This window comes from Phyllostomus hastatus, unplaced genomic scaffold, assembly GCF_019186645.2.
Source record: "Phyllostomus hastatus isolate PE091 unplaced genomic scaffold, TTU_PhHast_1.1 phas_contig_1, whole genome shotgun sequence".
In the NCBI taxonomy this organism is placed as follows: Eukaryota; Metazoa; Chordata; class Mammalia; order Chiroptera; family Phyllostomidae; genus Phyllostomus; species Phyllostomus hastatus.
This window is the reverse complement of record NW_025333498.1, coordinates 28821330-28845860: the sequence shown is the minus strand read 5'-3', so window position 1 is coordinate 28845860 and position 24531 is coordinate 28821330. Positions and strand designations below refer to the sequence as shown.

The following is a 24531-nucleotide window of genomic DNA, read 5'->3' as shown; positions in this document are numbered from 1 at the left end:
TTAAATGCAGTAAAGTAAGGAAACAGGATTTTCAAAGAAAACCTAAAAACAAAACCAGCAAATTCTGTCCCCCACACACACTCATACGTAGAAAACACTATGCTACACAGACACTATGCTGCAAAGAAACACAGGTCCCAGCGCTCAGAGGCGTTACACAGTCCAGTTGGTAATGAGAAAGGTACCCAAACAACTCAGCAATTACACAACAATTATATATAATAAAGAATCCTTTTATAAAGAGAAATAATACATAATTTGGCTGTTTAAAAATAAAAAGCCGGTGTCATCCGAGATGTGTCTTCAGTCTTCCAAAAAAAGGAAAAAGAAAAAAAAGTAAAAACTGAGAATTGAAGTTTCACCTCTAATGGAACAACACATTCAGTAAAAGACTCAAGATGCTTTGATACCACTTCACATTCTTACCTACAGTTCTCTAACAGCCTTCAAAACAAACTCACGAATGGCAAGAATCTTTCACTGTTCTGAAGAACGGACCTAATAACTACAGGAACTCACTGCCATTCCAGGTCCCCAGAGGTAATCTGGTGCCTTAATGGGTAGTGGTGCAATTGACTCCCTTCTTAATAAAAAGGGCATTACTGTTTCCCCACTCCACCCACACGTACACAGCCCAACTGAGATGTGGTGGATAGAAAGCCATCACATCAGAATTCTGTTCTGATGTAACAGCAGGGACAGCAGAAAAGGGAGACCACACAGATCACCTTCCCAGAAGAGGTAGAGCTTGAACTTCAACTTAAAGAAGTGAGAAAAAAAATGTGGGCGTGAAGAGGAGGAGATAGAATTTTGTGCCTATTTGTGATAGGCTAACAAAAAGTTTGGAGGAGAGAAAGGGAAAATAAAAGCAAGACTTCAAAAAGCAAGGAACGAAAGTTTGATCAGAATGGCAGGTATGGATGTGGGCAAAGCCGATGAGCAGTTAGTTATTCAAAGTCCTCGAAAATTAGGACTGAAATGGATACTTTCATAGCCATGCAACTGTGTAGGCTATGTCTATAAAGAAATAACTTTTATCCTGCAGGTTAACAACAAAATGGAACATTTCCTTATGTTATGCATTAACAGGACCACCAGTGTAACTATGAAAGCTAATGTGACCATGAGTGAGGGTGATTTTAACACTATTTTGGGTCCATAATGACTTTTGCCCAAAGTGAATGAATACCTGGTACTTAGGTTGGTATTTGTTAAATTAGGCCATCCCCCCACAAAAAAAAATGATACAGTGGAATCCTAACTTTACTATCTTAGAATGTGACTTTATTTGAAGACAGGATTTTTACAGAGGTAATCAAGTTAAGGCAAGATCATGAGAGTGGGTCCTCACCCACCATGACTTCAGTATCCTTATCAAAAGGGAAAACCCTGTGTACAGAGACAGACCCCACACAGGGTGAATGTCAGGTGAAGACTGGAGTTAGGAGGCAGGCCTGCAAAAGGTTCTTCCCAACCACATTCCGAGGGGGCATGGCCCCTGCCAACCCCTTCTGCTGGGACTTCTATCTCCTGGAAGTGTAAAGAAATTAATTTCTGTTAACTCAGTTTGTGGAACTTTGTTTCGGTAGCCCTAGAACATGAATACACAGGTGTGTGAGCAGTTTATTTGCACTGGGCTGTTTTGATAACAATTAGTATTAAAAAAATTGAAAGAAAAAATTAACCACCTTCTACTCTTCCTGCGATGCTATTTCTATCGTACCATGGCTCTCCGTCTCACCACTTCAGATTTATGGCCAAGTCTTAGGGATTCAAAACATAAAAAATGACCAAGGTAGTATTGATTACATAGATACATGAAGGATGCCTCCCCAAATAGAACTAAACAAAGTATCATGTCAACATTGAGCCTTTAATCCAAAACCTTTTGATCGAAGCTATAAATCAGGCCTACGTTCACTTGGTTTTATTCTGTGTCTACTCTGTTTTGATAGTGCTAATAAGTACCGTTATTATCTGGTTTGAGTTTCATTTTCTTTCCATTCCTTCAATGCACCTTTTGGTAAAAGAGCCATCAAACAAAGGACTCTATAGATCCAGGGTCTGCCAACTACTGTCCACAGGCCAAATCCCATCCGACACTTGCTTTTCAAAATAGTTTTTGGAAAACAGCCATGTCCATTCACTTATGTGTTATCTGTGGCTGCTTTTGAGCTACAAAGGCAGTGCTAAGTAATTGTGACAGAGGCCTTATGGCCTGTAAAGCCTAAAATAAGAAGCCTTCACAGAAGAACACTTGCTGACCCCAGGCCACTAAATGTATGAGCAATTCCTATGCAAACCTTTGATTTCTTCCTTGGTCAGCAGTCCCAACTCCACAGGTACTATTTCCCAATCCTACTTCACACACTGGACCAGCAAACAATGAAAAGAGGAAGGGCCTTTCAGAAAATGAAATAGTATCTTTTTTGCTTGAATTCCTCTTAATGCACTCTAGTTTTTCCACATTCCTTTTGAAGAAGTAATAAAACCAAATTTGGCAATAAATTGATGCCAATAATGTGGAAGACATACTTTCTTTTCTTCTCTACTCTGCTTTGGCACCCTAATAAGCAGCTGAATACAGTCAATTAAAGGGCACAGTAACTAAGGTGACAACCAAGACAATGACAAAATTGATCAGCCAACTCAGAACCTTGCATCTACCCTGGAATCAAATTAAATACACCTGGAAGTAAAACAGTCCAAACTCAGGTCCACCAGTGCAAGAGAGCTAAGATTAGACATGTTCTTACTATGTACTTCTTAAATGTCTGCACCTCTTAAGGCACTGATTAATTTCTCCATTACACAGTTATTTACACATTTGTTCCACTGCCCCTTTTGGACTACCAGATTAGGAACAGAGTCATTAATTTGTTATTCCCGTCAAGGCTTAACACAGTGCTTGGCTTATAACGGGCTCTAAAATATTGACTGAATGCATGATAATCTGAGCTGGATTTTTTGGTAGAGGCCCAAACTGCACCATTAGTCAGGGTGCATGCGTTCTAGTCCTGGTTTTGTTACAAACAAGTTGTGCGATGTTGAAACACCCTCACCTCTGAAATGAGGACGCGGAAAAGCTGATTCAAGGCCCTTTTGGCACTAATATTTTATGTTTCTTTTCTGATACACATAATGTAACAGATATTATTTCCTATCCATTCAAAACACTGAAATCATGTCGAAAGACTCATTCAGGGTAAATTTTCATGAAATAATCAGAGAGGGTCTCTGACAGACACCCATCCACTTTTCTTTAGACTAGAACCTAAGCACCTTAAAATAATTAAAAAGAGAAATGCTGCAAGTAAACTAATCATGCTTAAAATGAATCTTAATTATAAGAAAGGGCAATAAACTGGTCATTCAGATTTTTCAGGAAAACACAGCAGCATGTCCTAGACAGGCATTCATCACAGAAGTGTTATAAATTTTTCACTGTGGTTTCTCTGTACAGGAACTTAACCTAGAAACCACAGAGCAAATTTTGCATGCTGTAATAAGTCAAGCAGGAAGGGGCTAAAATATGTAAATTCACCTACCCACAGCCAATTACACGAAAAAGACAACAATTTAGAGGACAAAAGTACATTTGCTAATAATTATAATATGTGGGTTTTCTAGATCACTGATATTTTATACGAGGTTGATTTCCCAAGTCAGTAATCTTGATTTCATAAATGCTTTAAGAAGCAATAAAATAGGTGGGAAAATTAACCTTAAGAGAGGAGAACTTAAAAACGAAAGAGATGAGAGTCGCTTGTTTTGTCTGAAAATAACATGCAGCATACCATCCCCAAGGGCCTACTTGTTTAGAGAATGCTAGGGCGTGCCACACTCGGAAGCACCGAGACTTCCAGTAGGGTGGTGGAGCCCTGCAAGTTAGAAGACTCAGGCTTTTCAAGCTGTGAGATTTTGGACAGATCATTCAATGTCTCTGGGTTTTAAATCCCTTAATTAAAGGGGATGGAATAACAAATCCCTAAGGTCCCCTCAAACTCTAAAATGCAAAAAGGCCCCTTTAAATAAGTCTCTCCCAAATTGTTCGATAGAAGACATTTAGTAAATATTCTAGGTCTAAATGGTTCCTAAGCAAATAATTCTAGGAAACAATGAAATACACAAAGTTAGACAAATGTTTTTACTGCAGACTTCTCAGATTTTTACTGCTAATTTTCTACTGTTGCTCTCTAAAACAACAGCACATAGTATGTGGTGTTTCCCAAGTTTCTTTGAACACTGAATATTTTTAATTCCTGGAACACTTTCAATATTTAATAAAAGCCAAGTATCTTAGTGAACACAATTTGGGGAAAGGAACTATCAACAATAAACTCCACGAATTTAAAATCAGACGCCTGAAAGGAGCAGAATGCTCACCCAAGGGTCTCAGGCATCCACTTCAGGAACTGTGACGACACCTCTCCAGTGTCTCCGTGTCGCAAAGCACTGGGTCTCACACAAACTCACTGATCCTCCATTCCAGGATGGCAAAGAGTCATTTCCATTTCACCAATGGTAATACCTGAGCTTCCCTTTCAGATCTCTCTTATCACAGAGTACTTTCTGCCACTGAACGGAACCATCGCAGTCTCCCACCACTCTCATCACTCCAGGCTTTCCTTGGCCCGTCCTCCAAGATCCTCTTGTGTGAACTGACTTCTTAGGCGACACCCCAATAAAGGAGGGATGTAGACGGAGCACCTGTGCCAGGTAATGTGTTAAGTGCTGTCACATATGACACAGGACTCATCTAATCATCTCAGCAACATTAAGTAACTATTTCATCTGGTTTTGCCACTATGGACATTAAGGCCCAGAAAGTTTAAGAACTGTGTTCACAGTATGAAACTAGTAAATGAGGAAGCTGAGATCAACACCCATGTCCACCTTTTTTTCTTCAAAAGCAATTTTATGAGATCACTCTTGCTGGCCTTAGAGGTTGGGTAGCAATTCTGGCCCATTTGCTCCAGGATTTGGGATAAACAACTTGAACTGTCCAGACCTATGAATCAGAGAACAGAGGAAACACCTCACAGAAGTGTTGTAAAAAAGAGAGAATGGAAGTAAAGGTACCCAGACCTATCTCTGGTCTATACAGAGTACTCAGTAATTATCATCCCCCTTCTTTCAAAGAGCTTACAAGTTGGATGGGGATAAATAATTAGAAAAGATTCACTTTTCTTTTCTTTAAAAGCAAGTTAAGATGGTTTGAAATAGTTTGAAGGTATATTTTAAAACTTAAGTTAGGCTTGTGGTTCATTTTTTAAAAAATAATATTTTATTTTGGTTTGTGGTTCATAGTTGGTTAAAGTCTGAAATATGATTTTATTTACACAAATAATGTAACAGTAGTTATAAGGAGGTATAAATTATACAAGAGCTACATCCTAACAAATGTAACCACTAGAGCACTTAGACATGTCAGACGGACACATGTGCATGATCTCATTTAATCCTCTCAACAACTGCAAGGTAAGATTCTGGAACTACTTTGCCTTCAAGATCTGGACGATGGCATTTCCCCTGGGATTCTCCCTCCCCCTCACTCCCAGAGACTTTTCTTTTTATCTTATCAGAACCCAGTGCTCCTCCCTGTTCTCAAAGTTCCTTCTCTCTCTACATTTCACCTGGTCCCTTAACCTGCATGACAATCTTTCAATTTTCACACCTATTCACCTTACTGACGCCAAACACAACAGGAGCCCATTACCCAGGTTCTTTCCCTAGCTTTATTGCTGGAAAAAAGGTCAAAATATCTTGCCTACTCTCAGACCAGGGGCCTACACAGCAGAACCCTCCTACAATCTCTACTTGAATGGTTACCAAATTCTCAAGGGCCATTATTCCAAATCTTTTGTCACACTCTTCAAGCCTAGAATCCCATTTTCTTTTTTTCGTTAAAAAAAATCTTAACAAATGACCTAGCCTCTTTACTGAAATGGTAGCTTTTCAAGGTTGAGTTTCACAGGTCTTCCTCTTCCTTGACATACCACATACCCAGCATACCCAATCTCCTCCTTCTTGTATCACCGACAGGAAACTCCCTCAAATCCTTTTCATTTTTTCTTTAAAAAAAAAAAACAACAAAAAACAAAAAACCTATTTCCAACTATTCCCTCAGTTTTCTATTATCTTGGTCTACCTACAACCATAGTAAGATACTAAAATAATCTGGCCTCACGGCTGTCTGAGGGAACTCTCTTTCCTTTCTGATTCCTGATTTTTCAAAAGACACCCGCTATTCACTCATTCACTCCTTAAAGCCTTTGGACTGTGCTTTCTACAACCCTTGTCCCCAGCCCCCTTCCTTGCCCCACTACCCACACACTGCTCTATGAAACCTCTCTTTCAAAGGCTTTCAAGACCTCCCAATGAATACATTAGCCCCGTCCCTTATTCATAGGGGATACATTCCAAGACCACAGGTGGATGCTTGAAACTATGGATAATACACACCCTATACATATGATGGTTTTCTTATCCATACTCGCCTATAATAAAGTTTACCTATTAATAAGCACAGTTAAGAAATTAACAAGTAATGAAACAGAACAATGATAAAATTATAATATTATAATGTAAAAAGTTATGAGTGTGGTCTCTCTCAAAATATTTTGTTGTGCTGTACTTCATGATGCTATGAGATGACGCAGAGCCTATGCAGTGAGAGGAAGTGAGGTGAGTGATGTCGGCATTGTGACACAGCGTTAGGCTACTTTCTGGCCTTCTGATGATACATAGCAAGCATCTTACAGCTTCTCTTTGGTGTATTGGAATCTATTTTTGCTCTTTGGGGGCATTATTAAGTAACACAAGAGTTACTTAAACATAATCACTGTGATATCAAGACAGCAAAGCTGACGACCGAGGGGGCTACTGAGTGATTAACGGGCAGGGAGTGTATACAGAATGGGCGCGCACTGGACAGACACATGGATGATTCTCAGCCAGGGCGGGATGCAGAGAGAGGGTGCAGCGTTGCATCATGCAGCTCAGAACAGCAAGCGATTGGAAACCTATGAATTGTTTACTTCTGGAATTTTTCATTTAAAAATTTTGGACTGAGGTTAAAACTGTGGATTGGGGGTGGGGGAACTATTGTATTTCAAACAGCTTTTTTACTCGGCCTTTGCCTTCTTTTATTTCAGGGAAACATTTAACACAGCTTACCATCTTGAAACTGTTCTTGGGTTTCTGTGATGCTCTCTGGATTCTCCCAATATTTTGCCATTCCTTTCCCCTCCTTTGCCAAAGGCTCATCCTCTACCTTCCCACTACCAAATCTGTGTACCCCTAGGTCTGCCCGAACTCTTACACATTCCCTCCTGAAATGCTTTAATCTACTCTCAGTGTTCCACCTAGTACGTTTGAGAAGGTTCTAAGCTTCTGGCCCAGAGCTTCAGTTTCATACTATTAACTGTTTGGTCACAATTTCCACCTGGGATGGAAGCAGGGGTGTGGCAAGGTGTGATTCACGTGGCCAAATTAAAATGGCCAAACCAAGCTCATCACTTTCCTCAGAAACTATTTTTTTTTTTGTAGTAGGATGAACTTGCCGACATCTTCACCATCCTACCTGGCCCCCTTCCCTACTCTTGTTGAAGTGAGAGATCTTTTAACATAACCAATACACTTGTTATATTATGGAGGTTACAGACAACTGTAGTTACAGATGATGTGCACAACCCAGAAAAAGACTGGCTGCTGAAGAGCTCCACTCCAAAGAATGTGAGGAATCAGGCCGAAGAGGAAAGGTCAGGCTCTCAGGTGGCACAGTCTCTACAATGAATTTAAGGAAATCCCAAAGGAGCAATAAAAAAATGTTTACAACCATCTCCTGGACCCAGCACTTCTTAAAGAGGTTCACACTGTGGGCGCTGGTAGCATTTCAGGCTGAACAATTCTCCCTCATAAGACTGACGCAGACACAGAAGGGCCTTCTGCATCCCTCATGTGGGGAGCCGAGGATCAGAATTTGGCATTTAGCAAACACAACCCCCTCCTGTTTCTTTTAACGCCTAAAAAATTATAAATCCTTTTAAGACAATAGCTGGGCTCTTCCTCATCAGAGCTCAGAGGTGTACAGTAACTTTTCATTTTCCCAATCATGTAAGACGAGAAACCTCGACGCTCTTGCCAAGACTATCCCCTCCCCATCCAGCCAGTCTCCAACCAGATCTTAATTCTCACTGTATAATACTTTTTTGAGTCCACTTCTTCTAAAACAGTCACGCTGCTACTACTCCATTTTATGGCTTTATTTCAATTGTGGACTCATTCACCTTCTAAACTCAGGCTCTCTTCTCATTCATTGTAGCAAGCCTGACCCTATCCCTCCTGCCCAACCTTTACCATACAGTCCAGCTAACCAGAATTAGTCACTATTCCCCTGTAATAAAGCCCATGTTTTCTATGTTCAGACCTTTGCTGTAATGTTCCTTCCGCAGGAAATGTCACCTTCCATGATGCAACCAACGATCCTGGCTGCTGAGTTAGAAATTTTGGCATCATCTCTAAGTCCTCCTTCTCCCTCTCCTTTCACAGGCAGTCATCAAATCTTTAGAGTACACAGATCCTTTTGGCAAACTGATGAGTGCTCTGAACCTCTCCCATAGAAGGAGCTAATATATGTAACATTTCATGCACAATTTTAGGGGCTTTTAAAATAATACTTTTTATTTACTGATTTTAGAGAGAAGGGAGGGAGGAAAGGAGTAGGGGCAGGAAACACAGATCTGCTGTTCTACTTATTCATGCATTTATTGGTTCATTTTGTATGTGCCCTGACCAGGGATCAAACCGCACCTTGATATTAGGATGTCACTCTAACCAACTGAGCTCCCCAACCAGGGCTTAGGGGCTTTTATAGATGAAATGTCTACAAAATTTGCTTATTTCTCATGTCCACAACTCAATTGTCTTCTTTTGGGTCCTCACCATCTCACAGCTGCTCTAACAGCTAGCTGACTGGTTTCCCTGGCCTGCCTGGCCTGGGGCCAGCAACTGTGTATCCCTGCACGACATCGGTGTACTTCCTACAGCAGATGTCTGCTCCAAAAACCACTTAACTTCCGTTACACACTCAGTAATTATTTAACAATGTTTCTAAATATGTTAAACTTTCAGTTAAACAAAAGAATTTAGCCACTCCCCTGATGTACCTGACTTATAAAACAGAAGAGAGAGACTAAGTTGCTTCTGGAATATCTGACTAGAAGGGCGCTGTAGATCATAAGTGGTATTCCCAAAGGGTGATTTTTAGGCAGTTCCCTGAAGTGGAGAGGCAGAGATCTCGTCTTAGAACAGAACTGAGAGGATCTTCTAGGTCAGGGGTATCAAATTCATTTTCACCAGGGGCCACATCAGCCTCACAGTCACCTTCAAAGGGCCGAAATAATTTTAGGAGTGTATAAATGTAACTACTCCTTAACTGTTAAGGAGTTGAAGTTACATTCTGCCCTTTGACGTCAACTTGGAGGCAGATGTGGCCCCCAGTGAAAACGAGTTTGGCACCCCTGTTCTAGATGACTGGAATGGTGTAAAGATTAAAAAGGGGATGTAAGAATCTGAAATACAAACAATGAAGAGACATATTTGCACCCATCCTACACAGCACCAGAACAGTGAGACTTTAACAGATTTCTTAACGTGATGCATCAACTAACGAAGAACCTTACAAGGCAACATTGCTCTCCTTTTCTTTATTTCACTCAACACCTCTCCCCGCCAACTCTTCCCTCTTCCTCCCTCAGTGCTCTCTCCTTTCACTGAAGTCTTGCAGCCTCTTTGGTGCACACTTAAAACTCCCCTGATGTGCAGAAAATCCCCCTGGGTTACAAAGTAACAACAGCATGCAAAGTGCTGACATTATCTGTACCCTGTGTTTCTGACAGAAAGCTTCACTGTTGCATTATAAAGAGGCCGATAAAAAAGCCACACCTCCCACGGCACTTGCCCTTTCAAAAAGTTAAAACTAAAAAGTAAGTATATGATGAAGACAATCTTGAGAATTCACAATAAAACAGATCCAAAAGATTCTGACGTCGGTAATGGAACAGTCTCGATTTTTTTTCCATTTAATACAGAAATTAAATGTGGAGAAATTTATCCACAAAACAGCTACATTTAAATGAAGCTATTAAGTGAAAAGAAAACAGAAACAATAGTGGCAATTCCTCAATATTTAGAATAGCTACTTTCCTAAAAAGTAATCAAGAATTTCATATATATAGCTACACTTGCCCCTCATTGACTCACACAGATAAACTGATGTTCTAAAAATACTTTTTAAAGAAAGCACAAGCCTGTTTAATGCACATATAAAATAAAAAACACTAAGCTCATCAATGTAGAAACTATCAAAAACAGGTGATTTCCAGAAAAGGTTGTTTAGGAGTTTGCAGTAAAAATGAGAAAAGAAACGCGTAAGAGGAGGACAAGGGCACACCTCAAAGCTCAGGCACAGAAATGAGTATCACCTGTACATGCCATGTGCTGGAATTCTCCATGTCATGAATCCCATGGGTTTTCACCACAACTTTTAGACATCAAAATAACAAAATTTTCTAGATTTCTTTTTCACTAACTTTTTCTTGACAACTAAAGCAGTGTATGTTCAATGTATGAAGCAAGGGGCAGTAGAAGGTGGGGAAAAATGTAAAGAATTACAAAAATAAGTCACTAATCATTCCTTCTACCAACAGAGGAAAAAACTTGTTAAAATTTTGGCATATTTTCTTCCAATCTATTTTTAATATATTTTGGGACTGTACTGTACTTACAATTAACAAGTACAAATAGTACAACCATCCCTAGCTTCACAACATTACACATTGTTGTGAAACTCATTTAGTTTAAATGAATCAAGTTAGGGCCCTACTTTGTGTAACAAGTTTTGTTGTTGCTGCTGCCATTTAATAAGTGTTAAATAACAACAGCTACATTGATTCATTATTTTAATGCAGAATTTGGTTTGCTCCATTTTATTTTTTTTACCTCTTCCTAACTCCAGGAAAAGCTTGCTTCCTTCCTTACAGTATGTCTATCCTATTTTAAAATTTACCGAGCTTTTAGAATGTATTAAACAAAGCATTCTCCACAGATGTGAGTTTAAAAACAAACACCCACACATATCCAAGGACAAAAAAAATGTTTATTTTTTTGAGTAATGCCAAGATGGCATTCTTTGAAAACCAAATATACAAACAAGACAGAGAAAAGAATTCAGGAAGTCATCATGCTATACTAATAATCAAATTTGTCCACTTTTAAGCAAATTAAAAGGTGGCATTTTTCAGCAATGAGTGAGCAATGCTCAAAAAAAAAAGAGTGAGCAATGCTCTTTTTATCCTTCTCCAATCATAGATCAGTATAAGATAAAGAATATAGGAAGGGCTTCACTTTCTCCAAAGAAAGGGCAAACTCTGCTACAAGCATAATACAGAAAACAGCTGTTTTAAAATATAATGGGGTTCACTTTTATACTTCTTTTGTTCAAATGTGGTTGATACTGTTTTCAAGTTCCAGGTCCTTACCCTTTTGGAGGCTGCCACCATTTTCTAAACAAAGCCCATTTGTAGAGGCTGTGTCAAGTTCTCCCAGGAACACACAGCCTCCCAGGACCACCCGCTGCTGCCTGCTCTGTGGGGACATTAATAATCATAACACCTTAGAGGGATTAACAACAACAACCCTGTGGAACGGGCCCTATCACCTTTACTGAACAGAAGCTGAGGCTTAGCCAGGCAAACTGAAAAAGCATGTGTGAGAGCCAGAACTTAAGCCAGGGTGTCTTTTAGTAAGATTGAGTGATGCTTCAGGAACTTAAAATGTGAAATTTGCATTATTAACAGGGCTCAAGAAATTTGCAAAGAGGCAAACTTTTAAGTGAAAGTAGAAATAATGTGGTTGATAATTATGATTTTTTTATAATTAGTTTTTAAAAAGTTAATTGCATTCCCCAGAGTAGGGCTGCTAGATTTTAGTGTGTGTGTGTGTATACATGCATGCACACACATACGCACACACAGAGTATCATGCAATATTTGAGACATTAATACTAAAACACTATTTGTTTATCTGAAATTCAACTTAAATTGGCTTCCTGTATGTTATCTGACAACTCGAGAGCAAAGGCCTTTATGAAACAAAAACATTAACAAATCAGAGCTACAATCCCCAAAGCTGAAACCTGGGCTGCTCTGTAATGTCACATGTCTTCAGGAGGCCAAGGAAAGGGAAGTGCAGTGAGTAGGGCTACAGCTGTTCTTCGCTGAGCTTCTTTCTCTTTTTTCTGGTAGCAGACAGAGCCCTTGACTCCAGAGACCAGCTTTCAGCAACCAAGATATTTAAATTCACTGACTCAAAATTCCTGATCTTTCTCTACTTTTTATGGATGTTATGAAGATTAAATACAACTGAGGTTGTGAGGGGAATATCATATATATCTTTAAATATTTATTTATTGGCAGAGTGCTTTGGGTAAAAATTCTCAGGAACTTGGACAAGACAGACTCTTCCCCCACTATCAAGAAAGGGCTTGAAAAGTATTAAAATATATGAGACTACTGAAAGGAAGGAAAGAACGAAGTGGAGAAATGTGATCAAAACCTGAAGTGAAGTATGGGAATGTACTAGTGAGATGCCAAAAGGGGTGCCTAGCAGAACAACTGGGTTACCACTGCTAAAGAATTCTTTACCTTTCAAATGGCCATGGACACAGATTTAAACATAGAGTTACCTTGGCTCATAAATTAGATCACAAAGCACACCCAGATAGCCTACAAAAACAGGACAAGGCCTTACTTATGCATACCAATTTAATTTTCTGCTAATTTCCACTAATGTTTACCTTCTTTAGAAAAGTAACAAATTGGACTAGTTCAGACAGTGTTCATTTAAATATTTCTACGCACAACTTTAATCTTCAAACTTTAACGAAACCCTATCTACTGCACACAAATTGCCAGGAACAGAAACTGCTTGAGGAGAATTAATCAACAGCTTTGTACGCTGTCCTCTTCCACTGAATCACTGTTGAATTCTTCACGTGAAGCTACACCCAGCAATCTTCAAGAAAGCTGCACAGTAGGGAGATAAGAACTTCACGCATCAAAGTTAGCAACATTTAACAAGTACAGCTATTAGTTGGCAAGAACTTGTAAAGAACAAGAGATATGTACACATCCATGAAAATTCGTGCATTTACTCCTCTACCTCAAAACCCCATGGGTACCCCATGGGTATACCACCAGAGCACAGTACTTAGCCAAAAGGGGCTTGCTACATGCCATGATCGGCAAAAACCAAAGTACACAACACAACTGAGTAAACTACCTCAAGAAAGCACTTCCCGTTCATTTTCTGTATTTAAAGGCTTTTCAGCATAAAGCACTTTTTCTTCCAAAACTCACTAAAATATATTCACAACTATGAAAGCCCTGGTAAATGGCTTTGTTTTGGCTGTGGCATGCTGTTTTCATATAATCAGACTGGATCTGCTTAAGAAATATCATCATATATCTGAATGTCATGGGCAATAATAATAGGACATTTCTCCACTAAGACCTGAACCAGCAGTCTTTGTCTAGATATTGCTTACTGGGTTATCACTTCACTAAAAGCCTCTCACTTTTGACCTTAGACAAGCAGGTGTATTTCTAATGTGCTCTGAGGCCCGTGATGCAGGAAAATCCTGTTTATCCTAGATGATGCCAGAGATCAGTGCTCCTGGATGCCCTCGATACACACTACGTGGGGCAGGAAGGGAAAGAGCACCACCCCCCTCTGCTTTAACTGAAACTGGCTGACTCCTATACATATGAAATATAAAATTTTAAGAAGAAATTGTACAATCATTCAGTGGTGCAATATCATGATTTCAATGCTGCTTCCAAATATCACAAACCCACCATCCATATCATCATTCATTTACCTCACCCTTCACCTCCAACCTCACAGCCTCTGCCCACCCCCCTGCGAAAGAGGGTGGTAAGAACCCCTAAACTGGACTTCTGAGACTGGAAGGGCCAAGGGCAGTAACGTAGATGGGCTCTGGATGAATTTCTGTTGAGGTGCAGAGTGGTTGTTTTAAGAGCCTGACTTTCTGGGTCTACATCCTGACTTGGTAGTACTTGGATTGCACAAATTGGGCAAATTACTTAATTAATGCCTCAGTTTTCTTAACTATAAAAGGGAAATATTACTATTATTGGACTATCAAGATGACTAAATGAGTTAATCCACCAGAAGCATGTAGACCAGTAACTACCAGGCAGTAAGGTTAAATGCTCAAAGATGGTTAGCTACTACTATCGTGTGTGTGTGTGTGTGTGTGTGTGTGTGTGTGTATAAATGAGGCTGACTCACTTCTTTCCAAAGGTAATTTTTAAGTATTCCTCACATTCAACTCCCCCCACCCCCAGGCTAATGATCTGTAATCAGCTCTAACAGCTGATTTTATATTTCAAGATCAAAATTAAACTGCCTTATACTCCTAAAAGTTAGCTATTCCTTCATTAAAACAAACAAACTAGTATGAAGTGAAAGATCCAAGTTGAACATCACGAAACTTTATAAAAAGCACTAATTAGACTTCCCATTTAGACTCAGCCAGGATGAGATCACAAAGTCACTCATGGTAACCAGGTCCCTGCGCTGGAAGTGTGCTTTCCCAGTGAATGGCTAAATACTAACAAAAGAAACCTTTGACTCAAATACCACTGGTACCCGGGGTCTTGTGTCTGTATAATGCCTACACATTCATTTCTTTCTTTGCCTATAGAAAAAAGAAAGTCTGTTTGTTTTTCTGATTCAGTCAGCCCTTTTAGTCTCTGAATCTAAGGAGAGCCCCGTGAAAAGAAGAGCATCTTATCAGCGTGCTCCAGACCAGCAGGCTGCCCCCTCCACACACAAAACCTCCAGCCCCTCACAGCAAAAGGCCTCGCCCTCAGAGCTCTTTCCCCATTTCAGAGCTGACACCCTGCCGGGGTTTGACAACAAATAAATGAATACACAAGGCCTTTACATAATTAGCCTTCTTTTCAGGTAGAGTGAGGTGGGTGGGGGAGGAAGGAGTGTTCAGGATAAGAATATTTATTGTAAATTGGCTTCATTTATGAAGTTGATATGAGTGTGCTGGACCCGAGGGCATTTCTTTAAACTGAGGCCACATGAAGTTTTAGAGATGCCTGTTCCTGAATCTTGACAATTTTAGCATATACTTCAGCCAGATCACAAATGAAGATTTTTTTTTCAATTAAAGGAGAGGGCTTTTCCTAAGCTAGGTCAAAGTTCCACTGACTGTACAGCGGGGGCACAGACATGATGTATTTGGTGCCTTTTTAGGGAAAACTAGCAAGTAAAAGAACCAAAGAGCAGAAAACAAGACTTTTTGACACTGTCCCTGTTTGACAAAATTAGACCTCCCTTCAGACATACTTATGCTAGGACATAACCCATCCCCCCCAAATGACTTTGAGAACAAAAAGGACTAAACAATCAGTAACACTGTGAACACCTTTGGGAAAGCCACCTGGCATCACTGTCTTCTGTCATGATCTGAACTGAGCCATGGTCTGCATGGAAAGATTCAGTTCACTTCTATCATTACTGGGATAATAACTTAATTCATTTGTCTCAGTGGCTAAGGATGTAGACAAGAGAATTGTTACGGAAGAAAAATACCTGCAATCATGTTTTTGTTTTCTCAAGAAGCATCGTGCCAGTGACCTCTAAATCAGTTTAACCTTTTCTCAACAGACCTGCACATTTTTTTGCACATTTTTTACATAATTTAAAGCTAGGTTTTGTTGTTGCTGCCGCTGAAAAGCTCTGTGAGATTTATCACAACATGGCTTCAGTTCCCTTCTTTTAAAAACAAAGATGAAAAACAAAACAAAAGGCCATAACTATAAGCTCCTAGCTCCACTCCTTTTCCCGGCAGGGGATTCTGATCTAACCACTAGAGTGCCTTTGGAGTTCAATCTGTTAAAAAATGTATGAAATGGTATTAAAATAAAAGGCGTGTGTATGACTCAGGCTTATCCAACTATCTCTGCAACTAAGATGTCACAGGATTTCCCTGTGCTTCTGAAAACTGAAAACCTTAAGAAAGTGACAGTACAAGTTCCTGTTTCTTTTTCTCCCCCCCCCATTTAAAATACACATGGGAGGGGGGCCGCGCGCGAACACACACACACACACACACACACACACACACACACACACACAGGTCTTCCGGGTTTCCCTACGAATCGGGCAGCTTCTTTGAGGTTCCAAGTGAAGATCTTTGCAAATCCATGTTACGACCGATTATCGTACTCTTCTACACACAAAGGTTTCCGAAAAGCAAAAACATAAACAAAAACGAAACTTGTTGCAGAGCCGAGCGAAGCCCCCTGGCCCGGTGCGCTCCAGATCCCGCCGCCTCTCAGCCCCTGCCCCTTCCTCCCCTGTCCTCCGGCCCAGCCGCCGCCGGCGACGGCATCTCCCCAGCTAAGGTCACCGGCCCGAGCCGCCTCCCTCGGAAACAAGGTCACCGCCCAGCCGGGTCCCTCCAAGGGGCAGAGCGGCGACCGGCCGAGCGCTACCGCCCTTTGTAAAGCGGGCCGCCGGCCTGCGCGCGGCATCCCCGCCGCCGCCTCACCTGCTTGCGGTAGGGAGTCCTGCAGTTGCTGCTGCCCCCCGGGTTGCCGCTGCTGCTGGGGAAGATCATCGCGACGGGCGGGCGCGGGGCAGCCTCGCCGGGAGGGGGAGGCGCACGGGAGGCGGGGGGGTGGCCCGCGGGGCCGCGGCCGCTCTGGGAACTCCCTTTCGCCGCGAGGCGGTGGCTGGCGGGGGCTGCAGCTCCTGGCGGACTTCTCCTCCGCCCTCGACCTCCGGACTCGCCTAAAAGTGCGGCGCGGGAGAGACTCGGACAGCTCGGACGCCCGCCGCCCCCAGTGCCATGGACGGGAGTTCGCGCGCGGAGCTGGCGGCGCCGCGGTCTCTCCCGGTGGCAGCGGAGGAGCAGCGCTGCCGCGTCCCCACCTACCGTGGCCTCAACCACCGCCCTGAGAGCGCGCCGGCCGGGGGCGGGGAGGCGGCGGCGCACCGCCCCGCGCCGCGCCCAGGCCCACCCGCGCCTCCCCGCCCTCCGGCTGGGCGCCTCGCCCGCAGCCCCGCGGGCTAGCCGGCCCCGCGCACTCCCTCCCGGGCTCTGGGCGGAGGCTAGGGCTGCGCGGCCCGGGGAGCCGCCGGCGCCCCCGCTGTAGTGCAATGGTTGGGTCTGGCTCCCCGCATGCCGCACATTCCTTGGAGTAGCCACCCCCCTCTTTTCTTTTTTCCCCCCTTCGTGTCTTTGCCTGAGCACCAGCGGCGGCTCTGCACCCCTGCTCTAAGCCCCTTTTAAGGGCATCGTTTCGGGGATTCCTCGGACACCTGAGTCGGAAGCGAACTGGTCCCAGGTCTTCTCTCTGTTCTTTCATCCTTCCAAACTACCCCCCGCCTTCTCCCCCTCCACTCTCCCAGAAAAGGTGCGGACAATCACTCCTGCTTCAAGGAACAAACCAACCCTCCGACAATCCTCTGCCAATCCCCGTTCCCGCTAAAATGTTAGCGAGGAAAACAGGTCCCCACTCCCCACGCCCTCACCGCAAATGCGCACGATAAAGTTCCGTACTTCATTTCTATGCTCGAGTTTGCAAGTTTACCTTCAAGGTGACAAGATCAATGGATGAAAACCATTTAAAGATCAACGGTTTGGTAAGCCTTCCAGAAGACTGGAACAGTGTAGCCCTTCTACGTGTTAATTATTAGATGCTACACGAATGAGTACTATTGAAGGGACACAGAAGCTCTGCAAAAAAAGGGACAAAGGGAGCAGGTAGTTTTCTTTGTTTCCCGGTTGAAACGATCTCAGGCAGCTCGAGATGCCATTTCTCTGGATCGCCTTTGCGTTTAATGCATCAAGCCTAGAAGGTGTACAGTCCAGAAGGCCTCTACAGCAAGCCCCACAGGCAGAGCCCACCTTCTCTGGATAGGCGACTAGGGCAGGCTTGATATCTTTCAAGTTGGCCTGTTCAACTTTAGAATTACGGGGTTATATCACCGCATAAGTATTGCATTAGAGTTCTTCCTTGGAATCTGGCCTCTATACCTTCCTGGAAACGGCCATCTTCCCTGATAATGAAAAATACTAACTAGACTAGAAGTGAAGGCACTCAACTATCTGCCTGAAGGGAAACATAGTGTCCCCGGTGGAAATCAAGCCTTCTAGCAAAGCTGTGGCCATTCAAGAATTTGTTCAAGAGCAAGAAACTGACGAATATTCATCCTAGATATCCTGCTGGTGACTTATGGGGCCACCTCACTCCCACACTCCAAGGTGCTGCTCATATTCTCAGGTGAGAATGGTGAGAACTAGTCAGTCTCACTTAATCAAAAACAACCATATGCACAAAATATGCGTATAATTCCTAATTCTTTTCATTAAAAAAGACACAACAAAAAAAAAGAAAATCTTATTCTGGGCACAATACTAGACACATGATGGTCCAGTTAACTTGCTAAAATTTGCAGAAACATAGCTGCCCTTTAAAGTGATTTAATAAACACAGCCCAACTAACATTCAGTATATATATATGCTAGAACTATTTCCTGTTACTCCATGCATTTACAATTGTTTTGGCTACCCCTTTGTTATTTCTTCTCACCAGGACCCTTTATAGCAAGTTATCAACCACAAGTATAAAATACAAGGCTTTAGGCAGAACTGTTCAACTTATAGGTGCATTTTCCTGAGAAATTGCCCCAGATCCCCACAGATCAGACTTGTCCTCTTTGGGGAAAAATCCATGTACAACCTCAGTTGTCATGGCTGGTCTCTTGGGAAGCCACAACCGAAACCACAAAAGAACAGCGTAGATTAATTTTTCTATGGCTGTGCTGTAAGGTCATGATTTTTGGATATGGTGCTATTCTAGACTGCTAAGACTTGACTTGATATCCTCCAATAGTTTTACAAGGTAAGATTGTAAGTGATAATAAATTTTAAAGCAGAATATGAAAAGAATTATAGTAGATAATAAATTATACTACTAATATTAAAACAATATTTAAAGGACTTTATTTTGGGAATAAAAGTATCTAGCAACAAAATGTCATGTTCTATAATAGTGAATGACATAATAGGAGAGAACACAAATATATATCTTTAAAAACAACAACAACAACGTTTACCAGCTCCAGACTTAGGTAGGTGCTATACTCATTACAAAGAACAGAGAAGATAGAGTTTCTACCCTCAAAGACTATAAAAAGTAATGAAGTCACAAAAGCTCAAATAATTCCAACATTAAGAGAAGTAAAAGAAATATGAAACCATGTGGATATATATAATCAATTCTAGATATCCACAAGTGCTTTGTTATAAGTAATTACAGGGATAGATCCTGGTGAGATTCATCTGGGAAGGATTCTTGACCTTTGAAACAAATAGGCTTTCAGACAGACAACATAAGGAAACACTCTAGAGAAACTGCAAGTTATCCTGTACATGCTAATCCTTCTGAAAGGGACACTGAGACTTAGATGCTAGGCAGTCCTACATCATCCACTTCTCCCAACTCAGCAGACGGGTAAAGATGTAGGGATCTGACCCAAGGCAGCCAATCCCCAGATGAGCCAGTGACCTATGACATGCCTGGGATTGAAAAAGGAGCAGAGCCAATCAGATTCTCACCCCAGGGAATCTGATTCAGAAAACTCCGAGAGCTGCATCAGTTAGGAAAGGGGCAGAAATAGCAAGGATGGTGGAAGGTAGAGTTGAGGTCACAAAAAGCCAAAACCATAAGCTAGCCAAGGTTATGAGGAAGCAGAAACTATGAGTAAACAGGAAGCTGACTGGCAGCAAGCAGAGAGTAAAGCAGATGCCAGCAGCGTGAGCTCTTCGCCACTCGATGATGGAGGGAGCCAGAGTCCCTGCAGCTGCTTTTGCTCTTGAGACTTACAATGAGTGTATACTTAGTGCCCTCTCCCCTTCTTCAGATAACTTAAGTGAATGTGGGCTTTGTAATCCAAGGAACAAAATTAAAATAGCCTGACAAATCTAGCTCCATATTTCATCTTCCCACTTCCTATCCACATGGTTAGGGCAAGTTAGTTCACCTCTCTGAGTCCAACACTCCTCACAGATTGTCTTAAGTATCTATACAATACACTAACACAAGTGCTGTTACTACTGTTTCTCAAGGTTTTACAGGGTGGTTTGTAGATTTAAGTGGGTGTACTGTGTAAATAACTGATGCGCACTCAGTAAGTCTGGCTGACCATCAAAGAGCAGAAGCAAGGGTGTAGCTGGACCTGAAAAGAACTAAAAAGAACAAACTTAGGTAAGGGGAGGCTGTCTTCCGATACCTGTTCAATGACCACATGAATATGTTTTTTAAGGCAGTTATACCATAGATTTAACTTGAAGAGGTTACAAAAAAAAACCCAGTCTGCAAACTGCTTTTTTTTTAATAGCCTAGGTGCACTGGAGTTTTCCTCTTCTATTTGCTTTTGTCCATTTCCTTTAACAAAGTTACATGTTGGACTAGGGTCATATCTGTATGAATGGGCACATTTTGTGCGGGGGAGTAGACAGATGAGGATAACAAGATTGGAGCCATCGGTACCTGCAGAAGCCTGCAATCTTTTAGGGATGAGACCTGCAACTTAACAAGCCTTTGTGTAACTGGAATTCGAGAATCTGAATGCAGAAGACATTCGTCCCATAGAAACAATTTGAAAAATGAAACTTTCATTTATAAATCTTTCACATCTCATTTCACTTTCACAATAACCCTATAAAGATTGAAGGGTTATTGGACTCTATTTACAGGAAAAAAAAGTAAGACTGACTGACTGACCTACCCATACAGCTAGTAAGTAGCAAGCATTAAAATCTAGACCTATCTAGGGTTAAAAAGACTTTGTCCTGTGTGCCTTCAATTCTGTAATTCTGTGTCTCCAAAAAGCCTTATAAATAATGCTCTAATTCCCATGTGAGTCCTTGTAACCCCTGCAGCACCCGAGCTGCTGTACACTAATAATGCAAGGCATTAAGTGATAAGTGCCAGCCAAGTGGTCTAGACAATTATGTGCTACAGAGTCCACAGGAGGGAGTGATCAATACAGGATATGTAACATGGGCGTGGGAAGCTCAGCTGTACAAATGTTTTGTTTGAGGGGCATTCAGAGAGAAGCACTGTGCATAGAGCCAGAAAACAGAACTCGAGACGGGGCGGGGGGATGAGAGGATGTAGATTTGGGGTGATCACTATCGAAGTCATAGCTAATCACTGTACTCCTAGAGTGGAGTGAAGGGTGAAAAGCTACATAAAAGACGCCTCCCCCCCACCCTATTTCAACACACACATTACCGAGCCCTGTAGAGAAGACTAAGAATGAAATTAAAAAGCAAGGATGACGGGAAAGCTAAGCTTGGAAAAAAGAAAAAACAAAATGGAGGCAGAGAAGATATCCAGGGAGATAAGAGCAGAACACCTCTATGAGCAGATGCACAGACCTTTTTAGCAGGTCCTATCCCTCTGTCACTGCTAATGCACTTCAGGCTTTTTTATTTGGGTCACGTTGAAAACAGAAAGGCATTAACAGGCGTTAAAGGCGTTAAGGTTCATCCAACGTTATTTCAAATGACAATCTTTAATGAACAAAATATAACCACATGTTATTGGTCAGTTTAAGCAGTTTACACTAAAAAAATTATTTAGAGTCTCTATTGCTCACAAAGCCTCTGGTACATAGCAGAAGAGAGAGAGAGAATGAGAATGAACATGAGACCAGCAGATTCTTTAAATTTCAGTTCTTTCCTGGTACAAAATAGAATTGATAAAATACCCTATTTCTAAAGTAGCAGAAATATTTTGTTACTTACTATTTTGCTTTTTAAAAAATTTATGATTCTTACTCTAGACTTAAAGTCTCCCTAGACACATATATACCTATAAAACTATAGCTTTGTAGCTATAATCCTAGAAGGTATATAAGAAAACATAAACATGGACATATACTGATGAGTTTTACCAGAAACAATATTCTGGTGTTTCCTAAATCTATCCTGATGAACAAAAAAGAAGAAACAAGCTTTACTCTACTGTGTTTCTCTGCATGAACTAATACGTAACAGCTATCATTTATTGAGTAACTACTATATTCCAGGCACTTTTTCAGCACACCCTCCCCCTAACATGCACACACATGCACCACACACCCAATGAAAAAAGAATGATTATTGCATTTCACTGAAGAGAAAACTGAGACTCAGACGTTTAAGTAGCTTTCCCAAGGCCGTATAAATTCAATATATAACAAAGCTGAGGTTTGAACTCAGGGATCTCAACTCCAAAGTCCCCTGCCTTTAATAATACTAGTGATAATAATTATTACTATTACCTGTAGATCAAATCCAAGCCTCACTGGGGAAAACTTCAGAGCCCAACCCTGGGTGTGCACCTTAGCTTGATCAATTACAATCTATGTGACCTTGGGCAAGTCACTTAAAAAGGATATAAAATTACATAGAATTTCCATTCAGTTGAATATAAAGGCAAATTTTCTAATATTAGAATCTATAGTGATAGTACAGTATATATTCTGGCCCAAATTAGCTCCTAATCTCATTTAACTGAGAGTTGCTGAGGTGTAACCTCTCTTTTAACCAGTTTTATATTCTGGGGTTGCTAGTGGGATGGAGTTGGGAGGGAGGCAGAAAAACAACCTTCTAGAAGCCAGGACAGTGATAGGTGAAAGGTATTTCCTGAATCCTGAACTGGAACTGAAAACACATTTTCCCTCAAAAAATAATGGGAGACCATGTTAGTAATCAGCTTCATTATTTAATTCATAGGTGTTTACAGGTTGATTGATGTCCAAATCACCATTTAGGACATTCCTCTCTGTGGTAAACCGTCCTCCAAATTTGAAACAAATAACTTACACTCACGTTCTTTTGGATTTAATCTGTTCATAAATTCTGCTATGCAGAATGGTTAATAAAATCCAATGCTTGCTCAACTTCCCAGCAAAAGGGTTCTGTATAAGTTCAATTTCTTTTCTGTTTTTGTGTAAAAATATGTACACAGGTTTTTATTCTTTCCAAACAAACAACATGGAGGGGGCAGAGGCTATATGAATTAAAATTCAAGCTATTTGTTTTGGTTTGGTTCATACGACACTGAATCTGTATTTGTAGATCAGATTCTATAACAAAAGAAAGGAGAGTCAACCAGGGAGGGATGTCTCAATCCTCCACATTCCTCAGTTGTGCCCTTCTAGTATCTGAGCTGTTATTCTCCATTCCAATAGCAAGTCTATAAAAAAACAAGTGCTGAAACCAATTAAATCAGACTCTCTGGGATGAGACCTAGAAAAAAAATAAAAATAAATAAAAAGATTTTGTTAAAAAATGAATAAAGAAATAAAAAATTAAAAAGTGCTTACTATCAGAATACATAAAGATAACTCAATAAATTTTCCATGAGTTATAGTAAAGCCTACAAAATATAAAGATATTATTAGGTAATTTTTTAAATTATAGCTTACCTAAAGAGATGGGAGTAGCATAATCACCTACTGACTGAGCAAACTATGGGTAAAGGGTAAGTACTGGGGTAAGGAAGGGAAGGGCTGATGTACTGTGGAAATAGCTAATCATATCCACCTCTTGCTACATGACCTAGGAAATCAACAGCATTTGTAGAAAGCGAGAGCCAAAAAAAAAATCTTGACATGAAAAACAAAATTCAAACCTACAATAATCATCTCCTTTCCATGAGTAAGAATAACTGTTGAAATGACAACTCAGACAATACAGGGTGAATAACTGAACCTGAGGCAAACAAAGCCCTCACATAAGCTCAGAATGACCAGAGGTTATCATAAAGACATTACTAAATGCCTGAGGGACATTAGCAATGTCTATCGGAAACCTAGGATCCATAGCACGACAGGTTTTAAAGCATTCAAAACCCAGAAGAAGAAAGGAAAAAACGCCCACAGTTCTCTGTCTCTTCAGTTGCCACACTTACCATTAAATTAGGTCTATTTCACCTAAAGAGAAGAATCACAGAATAATTAATGACATCCTTTAAGTAAGCATCAGTGGGGATGCTGAAAAGCTTTCATTCTCTACTGAATTACAAAGGTTCAAACAAGAAAATACAGAATTAGAAAGAAGTTTCTATTCAGTTGAATATGTACGAAGGCAAACTTTTCAACATCAGAATATTTGGTTAAGAGTTCTGAAATGGGCTACGCAAGGAGCTTACAAAAATTCCCCACACAACATGTCTTTAAGAATGACTACTTCTGGGTTATCTAATATACTTAACACATGCGGCAGACTGATGACAGACCGGTGGCAAACTGATACTCCCCAAGCGAAGACAAGGCGAACGAGGAAGTTCTGATGTTGTCATGGCAATGTGACTGATCATGACATCAGCAATTCCCAATTCCAAACCACACAGCACACTCCCAGA

General features: G+C 41.1%; 1 protein-coding gene across 7 annotated transcripts in view; it reads right to left on the bottom strand.

Moving 5' to 3' along the window:
* Positions 1-24531, bottom strand: part of RBMS1 (RNA binding motif single stranded interacting protein 1) — a 204356-nt gene that overhangs the window by 108515 nt on the left and 71310 nt on the right. The window contains exon 1 of one of the 7 annotated variants that reach the window (XM_045845322.1): positions 16655-17138. The exons of 5 other annotated variants lie outside the window; for them this stretch is intronic. In XM_045845322.1, coding sequence (XP_045701278.1) covers positions 16655-16723 — 69 coding nt within the window. In that variant the 5' untranslated portion in view covers positions 16724-17138. Of the gene's footprint in view, positions 1-16654; positions 17139-24531 lie in introns of those variants that run through there. One more of the 7 variants, XM_045845147.1, reaches the window with a different exon arrangement.